At 39.7% G+C, this 18,576-nt stretch overlaps 3 protein-coding genes across 5 annotated transcripts; all 3 read left to right on the forward strand.

Moving 5' to 3' along the window:
• The first annotated feature begins 239 nt into the window (after positions 1-239).
• Positions 240-9,770, forward strand: LOC143370033 (uncharacterized). Its single transcript, XM_076814629.1, has 15 exons — positions 240-608; positions 696-818; positions 896-986; positions 1,055-1,188; positions 1,285-1,417; positions 1,485-1,531; positions 2,161-2,408; positions 7,424-7,608; positions 7,931-8,048; positions 8,112-8,373; positions 8,674-8,790; positions 8,887-8,977; positions 9,049-9,185; positions 9,289-9,421; positions 9,523-9,770. The coding sequence occupies exons 1-15, from the start codon at positions 289-291 to the stop codon at positions 9,574-9,576; spliced, it is 2,193 nt and encodes a 730-aa protein (XP_076670744.1). The 5' UTR covers positions 240-288; the 3' UTR covers positions 9,577-9,770.
• On the forward strand, positions 2,689-6,633 carry LOC143370178 (odorant receptor 9a-like). Of its 3 annotated transcripts, XM_076814919.1 has the most exons (10): positions 2,695-2,757; positions 2,850-3,011; positions 3,154-3,279; positions 3,351-3,468; positions 3,532-3,796; positions 5,248-5,343; positions 5,433-5,523; positions 5,916-6,052; positions 6,128-6,260; positions 6,337-6,633. In XM_076814919.1, the coding sequence occupies exons 2-10, from the start codon at positions 2,907-2,909 to the stop codon at positions 6,388-6,390; spliced, it is 1,125 nt and encodes a 374-aa protein (XP_076671034.1). In that variant the 5' UTR covers positions 2,695-2,757; positions 2,850-2,906; the 3' UTR covers positions 6,391-6,633. The 3 variants fall into 3 exon arrangements, with proteins under 3 accessions (XP_076671032.1, XP_076671033.1, XP_076671034.1); XM_076814918.1 differs by having other exon boundaries at positions 2,692-2,757; positions 3,351-3,796; XM_076814917.1 differs by having other exon boundaries at positions 2,689-2,757; positions 3,351-3,796; positions 6,128-6,633.
• Positions 7,706-18,362, forward strand: LOC143370182 (uncharacterized). The gene is made up of 5 exons (XM_076814923.1): positions 7,706-7,855; positions 16,875-16,992; positions 17,075-17,336; positions 17,636-17,752; positions 17,849-18,362. The coding sequence occupies exons 2-5, from the start codon at positions 16,935-16,937 to the stop codon at positions 18,165-18,167; spliced, it is 756 nt and encodes a 251-aa protein (XP_076671038.1). The 5' UTR covers positions 7,706-7,855; positions 16,875-16,934; the 3' UTR covers positions 18,168-18,362.
• The last annotated feature ends 214 nt before the right edge of the window (positions 18,363-18,576 follow it).

The following is an 18,576-nucleotide window of genomic DNA, read 5'->3' on the forward strand; positions in this document are numbered from 1 at the left end:
GCTGTTCCATAGTTACACATCCTACCAGCGTGCGTGAGGGGTCTAGAAGATTAATTAATATATTGAAATTTATACATGTTTTTATATTCATTTTTTTGTATAGTCTCTCAAGACATTGTACTAAAGATAGGTAATAAAAATTTTATATGAAAACTGTAAATTATTGCTGAAAAAATTTCTTAAAAATGGTTTACTTTTCCAAAAAGGTACATGCATAGGTTGCCGCTCCCACAAAATTTCCCACCCTAGGCTGTAGCCTACTCAGCCTATGTACAAATCCGCCCCTGCATGTTCCCACGTGTACGCGCTCATTCTCATAAACAAAGCACTCAACGATTTTCTTCAGACTTTATGTACCTCACTCTGGCGACGTTTATTCTTTTCATATTTGAGCCACATGTACTTAATATTGTCTCACCTCTGAACGAGACTCGCCCCCTAAAAATGCTTTATCCGGCGGAGGTTTTCATCGACGAGAAGAAGTACTTCGTCTGGATAACGTTTGTCAGTATTCTGACATCCATCTTCGGAATCACTGTCCTGATTGCCAACGACACGATGCTGATCATATACGTCCAATACATATGCGGCATGCTTGCCATCGTTGGGTAAGCTGCTGAAAAATATTTAGCGGCGAAAGGAATTTTTTATTTAATAATCCGCAACTGGAAATTGAAAGGAATCATTATCTTTAGACACCGACTGGAATTCACGCTCTACAAACTCTGTAGCGCGAACAGAGCTTCTTCTGATCGCGACAGAGAAGTGTGCGATCGTTATGTCGGGCACTGCGTTCATTCGCATCGTAAGGCATTGGAGTTAGTATTAAAAATAATTACACCTGCGTGGCAAGGTACGCGCAGCCAGGGTAAAATTCAGTTCTTTCTCTTCGAAGCTTAGTTGGCCTCCTGGAGTCGACATTCATGATATCCCAGCTTATACAATTGGGTTTAAACGTGATCTGCTTGAGCGTCACTTTGGTGAGAGTAAGTGGCACTCGCGCGGATACATGCATCTCCCCGAATGTAAATTAACCCCTCGTTTCTCTTGATAGGTAGTGGCGTTATTGGGCTCGTTAGAAATATTTAGGTACATACTGTACGGCGTCGGCCAATTGCTCCATCTGCTTTATATTAGCTATCAAAGCCAAAGATTGATAGACCATAGTCTTGAAGTTTCCAGAAGAGTGTAAGCACATCTCGCAGTAACGCGCATCGCATTGCATCGTTTGATATGCTCGATTTTCCTGAAACAGTATTCCAATCAATCCCTTTTCTCGCGCAGGTACAGTGGCAAGTGGTACAGCATACCGAAGGATACGCAGAGAATGTTGTTGTTCCTGCTGCAGAGGTCCAACATCCCCTCTTGTTTAACAGCCGGGAAGATCTTCGTATTCTCCATGGAGAGTTTCAGCATGGTAAGAAATGCAACACGACGATACCCTATGCGAATGAGAGCGACAGATTTATTCATTTTCTTTCAAGGTCGTTCAAAATTCCATGTCTTACTTCATGGTTCTAGCATCGCTGGAGTAGGCGACTTATTTATGGAGAGAATAAACACGAAGAGTAATTATCGTCATATATAGGTGTTTGCTATAAATACAAACAGGGAGCTGTATCTATTTTATAATACACAAAAGAGGGTGTACAAGTGTATCGTGTTGCTAGTCTTCTGCGGTTTGAAATCATGTAGAGGTAAATGTCCGTGTACTAAATTCAGAGTCTATACACTCTCTAGAGCGATGGTCACAGCAACGATGAACCAACTGTTCAAACACAAAAGGAAACGGATCAAGTAGATCGATAGGAGCTATAGCTGTAGCTATTCTGTAGAATAGGTGATAGTAGGTTGTCAAAAGTATAATGTCACAGCAAAGTAAATATTAATTGCGGGTGTCACGCATGACAACCTGTATTCCCTTGCGTACCTGCGGTTCCTGCGACGTCGTTGCTCGTGAATGATTGAAATCCGTTCGCTAGATGAATTTTCTCCCTGCGTATATAAAGAGACCCTCGTATACCTGACAGACCAGGTTCACAGCAGGCTCAACATTTTGCAGGATTGTAAATAAAGGAATTGAAACATGGTGACGAACGGTGAGAAATATACTTTTGACCCTCCTTTTTAGTTAATAACACCCCTAGGACGTGTTCGTAGAGTGGGCTCCAATGTTTCAAACATACATTCCATAGATTTAACACTTAGAGCGTGCTTATCACCTTCTAAGGGTTTAGGAAATGGAACTGGCTCCAAGATCGAAGAGTTAAACGTTTGCGATGGGTCAACGGCTACAGCTATCGCAAGTGTTAACCAAGAGAAGCCTCGCGTTGCGATCGCGCGCGGCTTGTATCGCGTGCCGATAGCTCGGGTGTGCGCGAGTGTGTGCGTCCCTGACGGTTCGACAGGTGGGCTAATCACTCTGATTGCTCACCACCGGGCACCGGTACACCACGGTATATAAACCGCATGACACCGCGGTGCGACAGTTCTAGACCGAGCGAAGAAGCGAAAGGACTAAGGACTCTAAGGAGCATAAAGAAAACGAGAGAGAAAGAGCGCGCGAGCGACGAGTAAGAGCGAGGTGTAACGAACGTATTGAAACAAAGAACAATGCAGATCTGTAACCTTAACTCCTACACAAGTGTGTCGATAGTAAACGCAGCTCGGGTGATTTCAATGCGTGGTGAACAGTGTTGTCGAGCTCCAAGTGTCAATTGTCGATGGCTACGATTTTTCATCTGTCATAATAACTGTGTATTATGTGTTCACATGCCAAGTTGACGTTGTCAACTTGATCGTTCGTTCGTCGATCTGAATTATTCAGCCCAGAATGGTCAGTGTTTCAGAAAGCCGAGGGTGGACAGATTGATTTACTGGACGTGCCCGGTTACAAGACGCTTGAAATGTACATGGCAATGGTGGGCCAGTCTCCATTACAAACGGACCGAAATCGTAAGATCAGATTCGCTGTGCTTATAGTCACTAACATAAGTCTTTTACTACCATCGGTAAGTGGGATGCTTCGAGCGTGTAATTTATTCTTCTCGCGATACGATTGTCAAAGTATCAGGGGGAGCAATACTAAAGTAGCGAACGCCACGAGTCAGAGCAGCCGAAACGTATGACAGTAGAAATGTACCATTTCGACAGTTGTTTCAGTTGTTTAAATCGCTACTCGACAACGATCCAGATGGAATGATGGATTGCGTCCCGGTCTTAGTCACGCTTATCGTTTGTATGACGAAATTGGTCAACCACAACAAGAACAGGGAAGAGGTATTTATTCGACGGGTTATACAGAGGAAGCCTACTATTTCAATGGGGAATCATGCGGATCTACATTGCAGTATAAACGGTTCTTTAAACTCGTGCACGGGGAATGGATAGCGTTGAGATTCAGCAATGAAATAAGTGTTCTGAATAAGGTTGCCAGCCAAGGGTCTAATATAGCTCTATTGTACAGGAGTGAGTACCATTCTTGTAATTCTCGCTGGGTTTCTCCACTTAAAATCGAAGCGAACTTTGCAGGAACTTTGTTAGCGTTCGTGATGTTATTCCTATTGATTCCGTTGACTCCCATTTTTCTGGATGTCGTTCTACCACTGAACGAGACCCGACCGCGGCGTCACATATTCCAGCTCAATTACATCTTCGTGGACACCGACGAATGTTTTTATCCCATATATCTCCATATGGCGTGGAGTACGTTTTCCAATGTCATGATTATAATCGCCATTGATTCGTTGTACATGGTATTCGTCCATCACACTTGCGGATTGTTCGCCATATGCGGGTAAATATGCATCTATCTATTATCCAAAGCTGTAAGGCATCATAAATATTTGTCAATCTTCTTTCTAATGTCCTGGCGATCGGGCCACATGGCGAATTTGCGCGAAACCGTGGCCAAAACTAATATCTTCAAATCTAAATTAAATCATTGACTCTGGAAAAATAATCATGTACCTTTTTAATAATTTTTTTTTAATTATACACTTATAATTTATATAAAACACATTCTACTTGGTATTTAATCGTAAATAATAACTGTGATAATACAATGTACGTTGAATATATGCAATAACATACCAACCCCTTTTCAACCGACTTCAAAAAGGAGGAGGTTATAAATTCGACCCGTATGTATTTTTTTTTATTGTCACTGCATAAATAACTCCTCAGCATATGAACTGATTTTGATAATCTTTTTTTTATTCGAAAGAGGGCGGTGGTCCCACCCTACACTACATCAATATTGGCCCAATATTTTGCCAGTTCTGGTTAATAATAAAGACTATTGTCACCTAATTGTTATTATGTTATGTACGTACACGCATATCTCCTACTTAAGAATGTTGTATCAATATATATAAAACTAAAAAGACAAGAAATACAAAGATTTAAAAAAAAATTAAATCCGACTTCAAAAATATAAAAATGCACTAATTAGACTTAAAAAAAAATAAAAATGCACTAATTAGACTTAAAAAAAATAATAAAAATGCACTAATTAGTATATAGGTATCAGTATAGATATATAGGTCTTCTATTTTTATCTACCACAGCTCTAGAAATATATTAACCTTTTCGCGTCGTCGTGCCATTAGCGTACACCGTACACGTTAAGAGTTTCTCGCGTTTTTGGAGCTCCCAATGTGTCCATATAAAATCTGATAGGATTTCGTTGATATTGCTGATTAATTACCTTACTTTTAACTATGATAATCCACAAAAAGATAGGAAGCAAAACACTTTACTCGTTCCAGAAACGGGGCGCGATGCCGGATATAACCGGCGCTAGCTAGTCTGAAGCATTTAGTGGAAGCCGTATATAACCGGCGCTGGTCGCGAAAGAGTTAAAAAAAATAAAATTAATGTAAACATGAATTTCAAGCATATTAGATAATACCAACATTGGCAGCTTATTTATCTTGTTACCCCGACAATAAATTGTAACAGAATTTCTAGTTTTAACTGACAAAATCCGTTTTCCAACGCTATTAAGTTTGGAGTTGAATATCTCTTAGAGTATTGCAGATTAAAAATTGATTTTAATGGAAAAGCATACTCTTATTTCAGAAATCAAGTATAATTCACAGATTTTTCGAAATGAATTTTTTTTTTAACTTTTGACCATGACTTCGAGCAAATTCGCCACTGTGCAACTGCCAGAGATTATCCCAACGGAACAGACGAGTCTGTCGATATTTCATTACATGGTATGAGTTCTTTTGCCGAATACAGATATCAGATTAAACAGGCGACGGAGGGTGCAAGTGGAACTGTCGACTTGTACCAACACTTCAAGCAATATGCGATCGGCCACAATAAAGCCATACAGTTTGTAGCACCTAAATCCTAATAAATTAGGCGAAAGTAACGAACAATTTACAAAATTCAACTGACTTGTCCCTTTATTACGTTTCGAGGCTTTACGAGCTCATTGGCAATAGCAACCGAAACAGTTATTTGCTTCAGGTTGGACTGAACATGGTCGCAATTAGCGTGACTGCCGTTCAAGTGAGGAAAACGAAAATTCTCTTTTCCTGCGATGCTAACTCGAGAGGCATAGGTATAAGGCCCGGTGCAGACGAGCGACGCGGCGTCGTTGCGATTAAGCGCCAATGATCGCTGCAATCCACAGTCGACGACATCAAAGAGCAAAAGATCTTTGCTTATTAATTATACAAATACATTTGAAAGTAAATAACAGAAGATACTGGGTGCACCCCTCCGTTATTCGTTTGCAACATAGTAGCAAAATCGCACGCTTGTGTGCCTTACATCGTTAGAAATTGTCCATAAAAATATAAACCAACCGAATCGCACAGCGTCACCGGTGCGAAATCGCAACGCCGCATCGCTCGTCTGCACCGAGCCTAATGGGACCCAGAAACGCTTTCCTTTGCCAGATTCTCATGCACTTGGACCAGCCGGCGGAAGTTTTCAGGATCGCTATGTTCCTCAGCGCTCAGAAATTTCACTTGCTGGTGCTTAGCTTGCCTGGACAGGCGCTCGTGGATTACAGTTTGGGATTAGCCAATGATATGTACGTTCTTTATGCGAATGCGACGCAGGAGAAGGAAGGACCTTTAATGCTTTACGTTCACGTGTTTCGTGACAGATACGCCTCTAAATGGTATCAGACACCGGTGAAGATACAAAAGATGCTCTACGTAATGAAGATCAAGTCCAGCAGACCGTGCATGATAACCGCGGGGGGATTGTACCAGATGAACATAGAGAATTTCGGAATGGTGTGTAATGAAAATAATAACCAAACGATTACGGCGTGCACAGAATTTTTAATAACGAGCTGTCTTTAATTTTAAGATCGTTAAATCCTGCGTGTCGTATTTTATGATGCTGACGTCCCTAAGGGAATGATTTTTCATCGTCACTGGAAACTGTCTATAGTCTGTGCTACGTGTACTAAGAATACGAATGAGTAGAACCCTGGGCAGATAGTAGTAAATGGTACTGGAAATTAATGGAAACGGCTAATGACGAGCACACGAGTGACATCATAATTCTATGTTAACTTTTACATGGTTACTTAATATTTTCGAAGGCATGTATACTCTCCTTGCGACAATATTCGGTTAAATGTCAATGGGCCCGATTGATTTCTCCAAAAGAATACTACAGAACTACCGCAGAGAGCAATACTTTCAATTGCAACACAAAGAAAGACAGTTACCGTGTTTGATTATTCTCCATTTTCTCTTCCTCTTCACTCTTCACGGTCTATGTCCTCTGCTGGGAACTACTTTTCTTTGCTCCACCCGATATCGACAAACGCACTCGAAAGCATTGGAAGATTTCTCAAGCTATAGATACGTGTAATGATATTTCCTTCAACATTGACGAATAAATTACACAATGATATTAAAAGGGCTACTGCGAGGCGATACAGGATATCGACCTCTCACCTGTGACAACGTGTTATTTTCTACACCATATGCTGCGTTTCCAAGCTTCGCACGTGCATATGATGCCATCAAAAATTGAAGAACGCTCCGTTTGACGCGACCCATCTTCCCCCTCAGCCGTATAAAACTAATTCATACCAGCAACAGGACAGTTTTGGTAAAACCATTCGCGTTGGTCTCGGTGTGTTGATTGCCAGCGAAAGATCCTGGAATATGAATAGTAAGATGAAAGCATGCCACGTGTAGTACAATCATATTTCAATTACAACTAGAATCTCATCGTAAACTTACTGTAACTGAAACGGAAGCACGGTTTTATTTATTTTTTAAATTGATGTGCTGATATACCAATGATGAAATTCACCTAAATACCACGTTATTTCTTAGTCGTTATTTAATCAGATTCTCGCGTATCTTCATTTATTATAGTAAGGCTGCAATAATTTATTCTAATGTTCAAATGTAATCGAAAGCCTAATCGAATTCAGGGCATTCGGGGCATCCAGTGCTTCAGAGTGGAAGGGAAGGATGCGGCGCGTTCGAAGTCTCTCATTACAAACCACTGAAAAAGTACCTAGTACTTCTTGGACAATATCCGTCTCAAACGGACTTGAAGAACAAATCCATCGTAATTGTGATGGTGGGTAGTATCATAACGTTCATAATACCGACGGTAAGAGAACATTTCAATTTCGCTACTGTATGTTGCCGATGGAATATAAAAAAAAACAAAACGGACAAGTGAATAATAATCAGACAATATTGTCGCACGATCGTGGTCTGTGATTTGGTAGATATTGCAATTCTATGTACAATTACGCAACAAGAATGTGGACGAAGCCCTGGAGACTCTACCACAATTTGTTACGTGCGCTGCCTGTATCATCAAATTATTAAGCCTGCATTTTAACCGAGAAAACGTACGTACAACATGCTGTACCTACTAACGGACGATCGTCAAACGCGCGGCACCATAGTAGTTCCAAATATTTTAGTTTAGAAAAGTATTTCTCACCGTGGAGAGTGATTGGCAAAATCAACTAGCGAGCAAGGAACTGGATATATTAGAGGAAATAACCGGGAAAGGAAGCACAATCGCGTACCGGTACAGAGGTAGGTACTTTATTCTGGTGGTCTTCACACTAGATGTTTGATGTACTGCGTGTTACATTTCAGGAGTTCTGTTATCATTTGGCGTATCATTCGTGACAATCCCACTGGTCAATCCAATGCTGGATATCGTTATACCGCTGAACAAAACACGAGAACGGGAAGAGATATTTAGTCTTTACTACTTCGTGAACAACGAAGAGCATTTTTATCTGATATACATGCATTCAGTCTGGTGTGCCATTATCGCTATGTTAACCATAGTGGCGGTGGATTCCTTAAACATGATCATCACTCATCATGCATCTGCGATGTTCGCCATATGCGGGTACATATAATATTGCAACTTAAAATACCACACTGTGGCAATGTATCATGTATTTTATACATATACATGAACAGTGAAGACCGAGGGGAAACCGAAATCTAACGTCTCTAGATCTTGAAACTTATCCAAATGTACCTTCAGCGCATTTAACATTTAGTAATCGACGTTTCATTCCGCGCGCATCATTAATTTCATTGCAATTGTTCCTTCAAAATGAAATCCACCGCCCATCAGATTCATTACTTTCGCAAAAAACTACAGGAACCCGTTTGTTCATTTACGTAATTGTGATAAACGCAGATCTATGATCGACAAAGCAACGGAATGTAACAACGTAGCTACAGTGGGACGCGGCCCGATGGACGATGGACTCGAAAAAATTAGGGAATGCGTGGCCGCACACAATAAAGCTATCCAGTTTGTACTGATTTAATAATACTAAACTGAGACAACGAAAGGCAGTGATGGATGCCACAGAATTCACCTAATCCGCTCGTTCCCTTCTGTTTCGAGGTTCTTTAATTTCCTGGATGCAACGAACCGAATGATTTTCCTGCTTCAAGTCGGATTTAACATGATCGGCATTAGCGTCTCAGCTTTTCAAGTAAGAGACGATTCGCTGGGGCAATGCCGACAGCGGGGAACCGATGAACGCACTGAAATTCTCTTTCACAGGCGGTTAGGCACCTGGATGACATGAAACGAGCCGTCAAATACGCTCTTTTCTTCAGCGGACAAAAATTTCATTTGTACTTTCTCAGTTTGCCCGGGCAAATACTCTCGGATTACAGCGCAGAAGTACTCGACCATATGTACGTTTTCAATTACGTAACAGAGTAGAGGGGCGCAGTATTTTCTGAATGCGGCAATAATTATAATCGAAGCAAGTGTAATTCGTGGTGGATCTTGTAATAGCTACAACTCCAAATGGTACCACACGTCAGCGAAAATGCAAAGAATGATGAATATAATGCAACTGAGGGCTAGCAAACCCTGCCAGCTGACTGCAGGAGGATTGTATGAGATGAACATTGAGAATTTTGGAGCGGTATAAAATAATATAGAAATAATACGGCTGTCTAAGTACAAGCCTGTGCGTCGCATCGTGACATAAGTGACAACTAATTAACCATATATTTCAATTTTAAGGCTTTTAAAACATGCATGTCGTATTTTACGATGTTACTCTCGATGAAGGACTGATTCATCGTTATTATTCTAAACAATGATTTCGACGAAGGAACGTGTACTATGCCTACTCACAGCAAGTACTTCGCGTGGTATATTTAATTCAGAAAATGTTAATATTTTAGTAGACATTTATATACATCTTTGATATGTACACGAGTAAAGTTATCATAACATATGACTCTTCAACAATTATTTAATAGCGTGTCGCATACCGTAAACTGGGGGAACATTGGCGGCGCGGGGTAACATTGGCATACCCTGGAATTACATTGTTTTACGACAGATTGCAAAATAAAATAAAATAAACAAATTTAAGTGTCAATAAATGTTACTGGCTTCAGATTAGTAAAACTTAACCCGTTAATGCTATCTATATGATGTGCCAATGTTACCCAGGTACACCAACATTTTTAACATGTATTAAAGAAGGAAATGGAAATTTTTTTTATGCATTTTGACACTTGTAGTACAATCACAAAAGATGCAATGTTATGATACGATACTTAAAGCAAATGTAAACATCCCTGATAGCCAGATCTGGGCAGCAGAATCTGACATCAGAACCGTAGTCGTCTGTGTCCGCATTTGGCTACATTCTGAGGTGCAGAGCCTGATCTCAGATCGTCAGCAGATCCGCAGCAGATTCTGCCATCTGCTTGGCACAGCCAACAGCGCCATCTGAGGGCCAGAATTACCAAACAACTTCCGACGCGTGACGTCACATGGCAGTCCCTACATACCAACACAAATGTACCGTTATTGCTGTAGGTGTATCCCTACCCCTATATAACCTGCCAGCAGAATGTGCAGTTCATTAAATAATCAATTCTACTTACTTCCAAAAGTATTTATTCTTTCTCAACAATTGTTACAGAATAATATAAGTAGCGCAAATGAATTCGAAGAAGAACATTCAATATTTACATTTACAAATCACAATATCACAATACATTTACCATATTAGGTGCGATATCAGAAGATTTTCTATACTTTCGACTTCTTTTTTGTGTAGAATCACCATACAATTCTATATTCCGTATTGTGTTAACGCTGAAAACAAATAGAACATTAGTATAAAGTTAAACGTAACGTATGAATAAACAGGATACATGCGATACTTACTTCAACTTCATCTCCGCACAGTACATACCCTAGGCGATCATGCATGCTCCCGCGAACATTAACATTTAGAAGAAAACATGTGTTAAATTATTATTTACGAAACAAGACGCTAAACATTCGCACTTCACGCATAACCCTATTTTTCTGTCTTGCAGATAATGTGAATCTCGATTTCCGCGACGTAGATAATTGGAAATTATTCAATTCCATAATTACCTTTGCTTTCTGGATACTTCGAGATGATTTGTCTGGATATCGATGCTTCGAATCGCGTGGTACGTAAAATACGCAACGTATAATGCCCGTATAATACGTATGTATTATACACCATGTATTATACACGTAAATTACTGTAATTTACGTAGCAGACCCACGAACAGTGACGGGCACGTAAAATACGCAACGTATAATACGTACGTATTATACACGTAAATTACTGTAATTTTCGTAGCAGACCAACGAACCAATCAGCGGGGAGAACAGCGACACCACGCTAGCTAACGTCGCGCGAGATGTAAGTTTAAGGGATTGGTACAGTTTAAGATAATCAAAGAATCCGAAGTAAAAATGGGACTGATATGGAATCCAATTACAATCTTAATGAAGAAGTTGAAATTGTTAAAACAGAAAAGAGTATAAATATTTCAAAGGTAATAATCTATTCCTTTGCATACTTCGTAATCAGTATTCAGTCTATTGTATATCCAGTGGTATGATGTTATTTAACTTTTTAAACTTGTATTTAATTTGAATTAGCAGATGTCTTTTGAGGTCTGTAAAACTAGCACACAAAACCAGTACCACAGAAATCCTATATTGATTGTACTAATTCATATGAATATTCGAAAATTAATGAAAATTTAATTAGTTATTTAATAACTAACAATTTAAAATTTGAAACAGTTAACTCAAATTCTTTTCTTAAATTTGTGGAATATTTAAAGCCTGGTTATAAACCACCCACTGCTCAAATTTTATTAAATAATATGCTGGATGAATTTCACGATAATTATGTTAAAAAGAGCATACCATTAGATTACTATGGCGTTTTATTAGTTAGTGCTCAGGCACATAAAGATTTAGTCAGCATGGTTTTTGATAAGCAAGGCCATTACTTTTTCATTAAAATGAGTAAATACTGTGAACAGTTAAAACAGTTTATTTTTTATTCTATTGTGATAGTGAAATCAAAATTTAATCAGGACATACATACAGTAATTTGTGATTCAGAATTTCCTTTGACTTCTGTTGTTTCAGATAATTGCATTAAATATAGGTATTTTGAATGTATGTCATTAACAGTAAAAAAAGTTCACTGGTCACCGGTGTCCAGCGGTCGCTGGCAGCTCTCCGCTGGGCCGGTGCATGGTTGTAGTGGAATGCGTCTGTGAGGCGCTGTTGCCATTTTACAAGTTCGCGCAAGTGCGGGTTGCAGGATAAAACGTAAATTTAGGTTGTAAACGTAAATTTCAAGTGTTACGTATTTTAGCGGTGATACTGAAACGCGAACGCGGGTTTATCGCCGGTGGCCCGCTGAGCCGCTCTGCTCGTCAGAGTGCGGGTGTTTCAAAATAATACCAAGTACACAGAAATTTCTAAGTCAAGCTGTGATGTTTGTTTTAGACTGTTTAAGAAGCTGGTTGGCGACAGAATGAAATTGAATCTCCTCTTTGGGCCTCCACGCGTGTCTCTTTTATATCCTTTGGCTTTTACACAGGCCACTACTTGCGCATGCGCCTTAGTTGCCCCGAAGGTCCTTGGGGTCGTAGACCATCGGAGCCCTTGTCTCCAAGCAGCCGCTGTTGTCCAATTAAGACGGTGATGGCCCTCCTAGCTTCGTCGGTGGTTGGCCCTTCGCGCATTCCTCTACGTCTATGGGGCTGTCTCTTGGCCATCTCCCCTCCACCAACGAGATGGTGGTTGGTGCACGTGTCCAGAACGTGGAAGTAACGGTTGGGGGTTCCAAGGAGAGGCCCGCCAATATAAACAAAGTTTTTCCCGGAAGAATTTATGGGGAAGATAACGGTTGTCGGTTTCCATTTGAGTTCCACCACAGGCCTCTTCCGCACGTGTCGCTCGGGGGTGCACTTGCACTTGACAAGGCTAAGTACACTCAGCTCAAGCGATTGTGGCCGATCGAGATTCGATTGTGGAACAGCTTACCATGGTTGGCTTTTTTTCATCGCTAACATTCTACAGTATTTCATGAACATGGTTTAGGGCACTGTGAAGTCAGCGATTCCCGTCTAGAACATTTCTATTTCGTGAGGAAACATTACTGTGACGCCATCTGATATGACACGTTCACTTGGTCCTGTCAGTGACAGGCTGCCAAAAACTTTAATTTACATTGCTTCGGTTAGATTTTAATCTATGAAGACTGCTATGAATAAAATACTACAAGACTTTATTCATCTCAGTATTCTGGTTTCCTTGCCATCTCTTCGAAATACATAACCTTCGTTTCCATTCTTTTTCTTACTACCCCACCATCCCGCTTTATTTATTTACTTTGGGCATTACAAGTTTATCGTTCATAGTGTCAAAATTATTATGATTTTTCTTGAGGTTCATTGCAATAAAAGTCATTTGACAATTATTCTTGGTGTCATTTACGCTGCAGCATCGCGAACAGAGCCGATCGTGCAGATTAATATAATTATGACAATCATCGGCAGATGGTGCCACAGTGGTGTTTCTGTTGCGATGCTCGCTGATGTAAATATATGTGATTGCGTGAAGTTAGCTATAAGTCATAGAGATATCGACGTTAGATGTAGAGCGAAATTCAAAATCCTTCGTGAACGGAAAGATTTATTGTAGGCACGCGGGTTTGAAACGAACAACGCATCCGGAAGGTTTTAAGCGAGATTGGAACGGGGACGAGGAAGAGTTTATCGCCAGGACTCGTAAACACGTAGAGCGCGTTGTGCTTCTCGAGGGTTTTTCCATGCCAGTTTTTCGAACGTGCTCATACAATATTAGTAGGATGCCTGAACTCAGAAGGCGTACAAGAACCTGGCATAGCATTCAGTAATTTTCAAAACTACAGTTAGGCCAAGCGAGGATAATAAATAGCTTAACTTTTCCTTCTACATCTGCGTGCCAAATTTCGACGAGCGGGCAGCTGCTCGTCTCGTAAAACAACTTAAAATTCTGTCCTCGCTTTCAATACTTGCCGATGTCCTGTTAGGGTAAAAACTCAGTTCGGGAAGGGCTGAAAGTCTTTACTTTGCGCCGGCGACGTCGTCTTGACCCTGAGGGTTGCGCTTACATACGCAGATGCCTGTTTTCAAATCTCGCGCTTACGTACTCTATATATCCATTACATACAATTTCCCAGCCACGTTCAAGCGATAGCGTAACACAGGCAATGGTGATTGGTAGTTCATACGGTGAGTGAACAGGCTGCAAAACCTACTTCGTAGAATTCCCTAGAATCTTCCAACTTCTAGCGCTTGATGCATGCATCAACTACTATAAATCGAACAAGGGGCAGCCAATGCACATTAGGGTGGTCCTTAGCTATAGGGGTCAACATTTTTTTATGAGTTTTTTTTTCATCGCACCCCCCTAAATTGTGACACTTGATGAGAAAATGATATGTGCAAAATTTCAAAGTGATTGGACAGTGGCAACCCGTGCCACATTTGAGTTAAAGTTTTGAAATTTTAGTGATTTCTTGTCAGTTTCGAACATAATTGTTTTCGGCTATTTTTGAAGTATCAGTGAATATTTTTTTAATAAAAGCACAATTTATTAGATGTATAATGATAATACGTATGTTACTTACAAAAATATATATGAAATCTTTGAATTTTATCTCTTAAAATTAGTATATAACGCAGCGTATAAGCTACTGTACGCAGTCGGGTGATTGTTCGAGTCAAATTATAGTTCTTTTGGTGCACAGAAAGTTTATTACTTCTTTTTGTAATAATGATTATAGTATTAGCACTTAGGAATGAAATTTTTTTACATAGTTGTAAACGAAATACTCTATTGAAATTTAAGTTATAGATTGAAGGAAATAAATTAGCATGTTATTAAATTCTATGTATTTTTCAATATATATTCTGTGTTTGTAACTTTGCTTACATTAGGGTAAAGTCTCATATAATCTTCCATTATTTGTAAAATATATTATTTTTCTTCCTCATTTTTTGTCAGCAGATTATTATATTTTTATATAAGTTATTCTTCCACAATGAAGGGTCCTTTCCTAAAAAGTCTGTAGGTGTATTGTACCTATTAAAAAAATTGGTTTGGAAGAACCAAACAATCCGCCATAACCAAGTAAAACGCGGTAATATTCACGATTGCCAGGTAACGATTGTTTTCTATGATATTAGAAGGTTCTTTCATTAGAAGCATTTTCACAGGGAAAAGCCTGGAATCTTCACGTAGTTGCATACAGTAACTAAACCGCAGCATCATATGTATATCAAGTTTAACTTCCAAATCCGCGTGATCGTGGGAATCTACGACACAAGTTTTTGAGTAAATTATTTAAAGTTGTGTCTAAATATCATTATTATACGTATCAGAAAAAAAACAATAGTTCTTAAGGAACTATTAAGTATTCCTTTATAATAGGGCAGAATCGAATTATTTAAAAAATTGACATAAAATCGCTAAAACTTCATAACTTTAATTAAAGTGCGACACGGGTTCCCGTTGTTCAATCACTTTAAAATATTGCACATATCATTTTCTCGCCAAGTGTCACAATTTAGGGGGGTGCGACCAAAAGAAAAAAACGGAAGTTGAAAAATAAGGACCACCCTAATGCACGTAATGCGCACATGCGTATTTGTCCCTTTACGTGCCCTTCTGTATTTCGAATTCGAATGCTCCAAATACGTAGGGTAAAATAGCCGAATATGAGACCCATTTCTTAAAAACATCATAACTCTTGACTGAGAACACTTTTATTAAAATTCGATGCACGTCTTAAAAGTAGAATATGTATTCACACAAACCTCTGTATTCCTCCTCAATCCTCACGGTCTGTTTCCTCTACTGACAACTACTTTTCTTGGCTGCACCCGCCAACTGCAGTCGTATGTGTTGGAAGATTTCTCAGATTATACGTTCGTTCAATCAACCTTTTCACCTTTGACGAATAAATTATAACGAACTCAAAGGCACTAGTATGAGGGGACACAAGATATCGATCTATCACTTCTGACAGCACGTCATTTATACGCCATATATTTCGTTTCCAAGCTTCGCACGTTCATGTCACTTCATGAAAAATTAAAGCGCACTCGTCTGATCGACGGAACACCTTCTTCCCCCTCAGCCGTACAAAACTATTTTTATAGCTACAACAGGACAGTTTTGCTCAAAACATTGTCGTTGGTCTCGGCGTATGGTTGCCAGCAAAAGATCCCGAAATATGAATAGTAAGATGAAAGCACGCCACGTGTAGTAAAATCGTATTAGTTTCACGGCTAGAATCGCATCGTAAACTTACTGTAACTGGGAAGAAAGTGCAGTTTCATTTATTCTTGAAATTGGTGTGCTGATACGAAACAATGCAACGAAGCGACATAATTGCCACGTTTTTTCTCAGACGTTATTTCACGAGAATCTCGCGCACCTTCATTTATTATAGTAATACCGCAATGATTTATCCCAATGCTCGAATGTAATCAAAATCTTAATCAAATTCATGGCATTCAGTGGTTGATAGCAGGGGACGTCGAGGAAGCGGCACGTTCGACGTTTCTCATTACAAACCACTGAAAAAATTCCTAATATTTCTGGGGCAATACCCGAGTCAATCGGACCTGAACAACAAGTGCATTACAACCGCGTTGGCGTGCAGTTCCATAAGTCTCATAATACCGACGGTAAGTGGACCATTTTCAAAATCGCTCCTCTCTGTGCTGCCGATGGAATATCAAAAAGCAAAATTAGCTCTAAATGTGAAAGTGAATAATAATCAGATAATATTGTCGCACGACCGCGGTCTGTGATTCGGTAGTTATTGCAATTCTATGTATCAATATGCGACAAGAATTTGGACGGAGCCATCGAGACTCTACCACATTTCGTTACGACCTCTACCGGTCTCATCAAATTATTAAGCCTGCAGTTCAACCGAAAAAACGTACGTACAATTTACATTGCTGTTTTATTAAATTAAACGCGCGGGACCGTAGAAGTTTCAAATATTGTAGTTTCGAAAAGTATTTCTCACCGTGGAACGTGATTGGGCACATCCAATTTTCGGCACGGACATGGATATATTAGACGAAATTACCGGGATAGGAGGCAGAATCGCGCACGTGTACAGAAGTAGGTACTTCATTCTGATCGTTTTCCCGCTAAATGTTTGTGAGAAATATTTCGTGATCAGTTACTAATTTTTACTTTTCAGATTTCCTGTTATCATTTTTAATATCATTCGTGACACTCCCACTGGTGAATCCAATGCTGGATATCGTTATACCGCTGAACGAAACACGAGAACGGGAAGAGATATTTAGTCTTTACTACTTTGTGAACAACGAAGAGCATTTTTATCTGATATACGTACATTCAGTCTGGTGTTCCACTGTCACTATAGTAATCATAGTGACCGTGGATTCCTTAAACATGATCATCACTCATCATGCATCTGCGATGTTCGCCATATGCGGGTACATATAATATTGCAACTTAAAATACCACACTGTGGCAATGTATCATGCATTTTATACATATAAATGAACAGTGAAGGCCGAGGGGAAAGCGAAATCTAACGTCTCTTGATCTTCAAACTTATCCAAATGTACCTTCAGCGCATTTAACATTTAGTAATAGACGTTTCGTTCCGCGCGCATCGTTAATTTCATCGCAATTGTTCCTTCAAAATGAAATCGGTCGACCACGATATTCATTACTTTCCCAAAAAAATACAGAAAACATTTGTTCATTCGAGTAATTGTGATAAACGCAGATCTATGATCGACAAAGCAACGGAATGTAACGACGTAGCTACAGTGGGACGCGGCTCGATGGACGATGGCCTCGAAAAAATTAAGGAATGCGTGGCCGCCCACAATAAAGCCATCCAGTTTGTACCGATTGATTAATACTAAACTGAACCGACGAAAGGCAGTGATGGATGCCACAGAATTCAATTAATTCGCTCGCTCCTTTCTGTTTCGAGATTCTTCGATTTCCTGGATGCAACGAACCGAATGAATTTCCTGCTTCAAGTTGGATTTAACATAATCGGCATTACCGTCTCAGCTTTTCAAGTAAGAGACGATTCACTGAGGCAATGCCGACAGCGGGGAACCGATGAACGCACTGAAATTCTCTTTCACAGGCGGTTAGGCACCTGGATGACACGAAAGAAGCCGTCCGATACGTCATTTTCTTCAGCGGACAGAAATTTCATTTGTTCTTCCTCAGTTTGCCCGGGCAAATACTCTCGGATTACAGCGCAGAAGTACTCAACCATATGTACGTTTTCAATTACCTAACAGAGATGAGGGCGTGGTAGGGGAGAGCGGATACAAACGTAACGGCGTCATGAAAGGAGCACACCTTCTCCCCCCTTCCACAGACATTTCCGAAACGTTTGCTTTACACAGTTACATATGTATAGTGTCTCTTTTATTGTACTGAGTGACGCTGAGCAGTGACATAAATCGTATACTGTGGGCAAGCTAAAATTCTTATTTAGATCATTCAGGTAAGTTTCTCCGATTTTCTTTTTTTTTTGTTCATATTCATAGTTAAACTATAAATATTAAAGCAATTATTTGCTAGAGCATTCTTAGATAATGTCTTTAGAAGTTCCTGTACTTGATTTCAACAAGTCTTGTATAGTTTGTACGTTATAACAGATCTATTCTGAAACACATGGCTGGGGACAAAAGTAACACGTCA

This window comes from Andrena cerasifolii, chromosome 6, assembly GCF_050908995.1.
Source record: "Andrena cerasifolii isolate SP2316 chromosome 6, iyAndCera1_principal, whole genome shotgun sequence".
NCBI classification, from domain to species: domain Eukaryota; kingdom Metazoa; phylum Arthropoda; class Insecta; order Hymenoptera; family Andrenidae; genus Andrena; species Andrena cerasifolii.

What these genes read in the sequence shown, in the direction of transcription:
- LOC143370182 (XM_076814923.1), top strand. Translation starts at nt 16,935, where the DNA reads ATGGATATATTAGACGAAATTACCGGGATAGGAGGCAGAATCGCGCAC. An exon ending in AATCGCGCACGTGTACAGAA is followed by an intron (nt 16,993 to 17,074) that starts GTAGGTACTTCA and finishes TTTACTTTTCAG; the next exon opens with ATTTCCTGTTATCATTTTTA. An exon ending in GCGATGTTCGCCATATGCGG is followed by an intron (nt 17,337 to 17,635) that starts GTACATATAATA and finishes TGATAAACGCAG; the next exon opens with ATCTATGATCGACAAAGCAA.
- LOC143370033 (XM_076814629.1), top strand. Translation starts at nt 289, where the DNA reads ATGTTCCCACGTGTACGCGCTCATTCTCATAAACAAAGCACTCAACGA. An exon ending in CGTCCCTGACGGTTCGACAG is followed by an intron (nt 2,409 to 7,423) that starts GTGGGCTAATCA and finishes AATCGAATTCAG; the next exon opens with GGCATTCGGGGCATCCAGTG. An exon ending in GCAGAAGTACTCGACCATAT is followed by an intron (nt 9,186 to 9,288) that starts GTACGTTTTCAA and finishes ATCTTGTAATAG; the next exon opens with CTACAACTCCAAATGGTACC.
- LOC143370178 (XM_076814917.1), top strand. Translation starts at nt 2,907, where the DNA reads ATGTACATGGCAATGGTGGGCCAGTCTCCATTACAAACGGACCGAAAT. An exon ending in GGCCACAATAAAGCCATACA is followed by an intron (nt 5,344 to 5,432) that starts GTTTGTAGCACC and finishes TTACGTTTCGAG; the next exon opens with GCTTTACGAGCTCATTGGCA. An exon ending in TTAGCGTGACTGCCGTTCAA is followed by an intron (nt 5,524 to 5,915) that starts GTGAGGAAAACG and finishes TTCCTTTGCCAG; the next exon opens with ATTCTCATGCACTTGGACCA.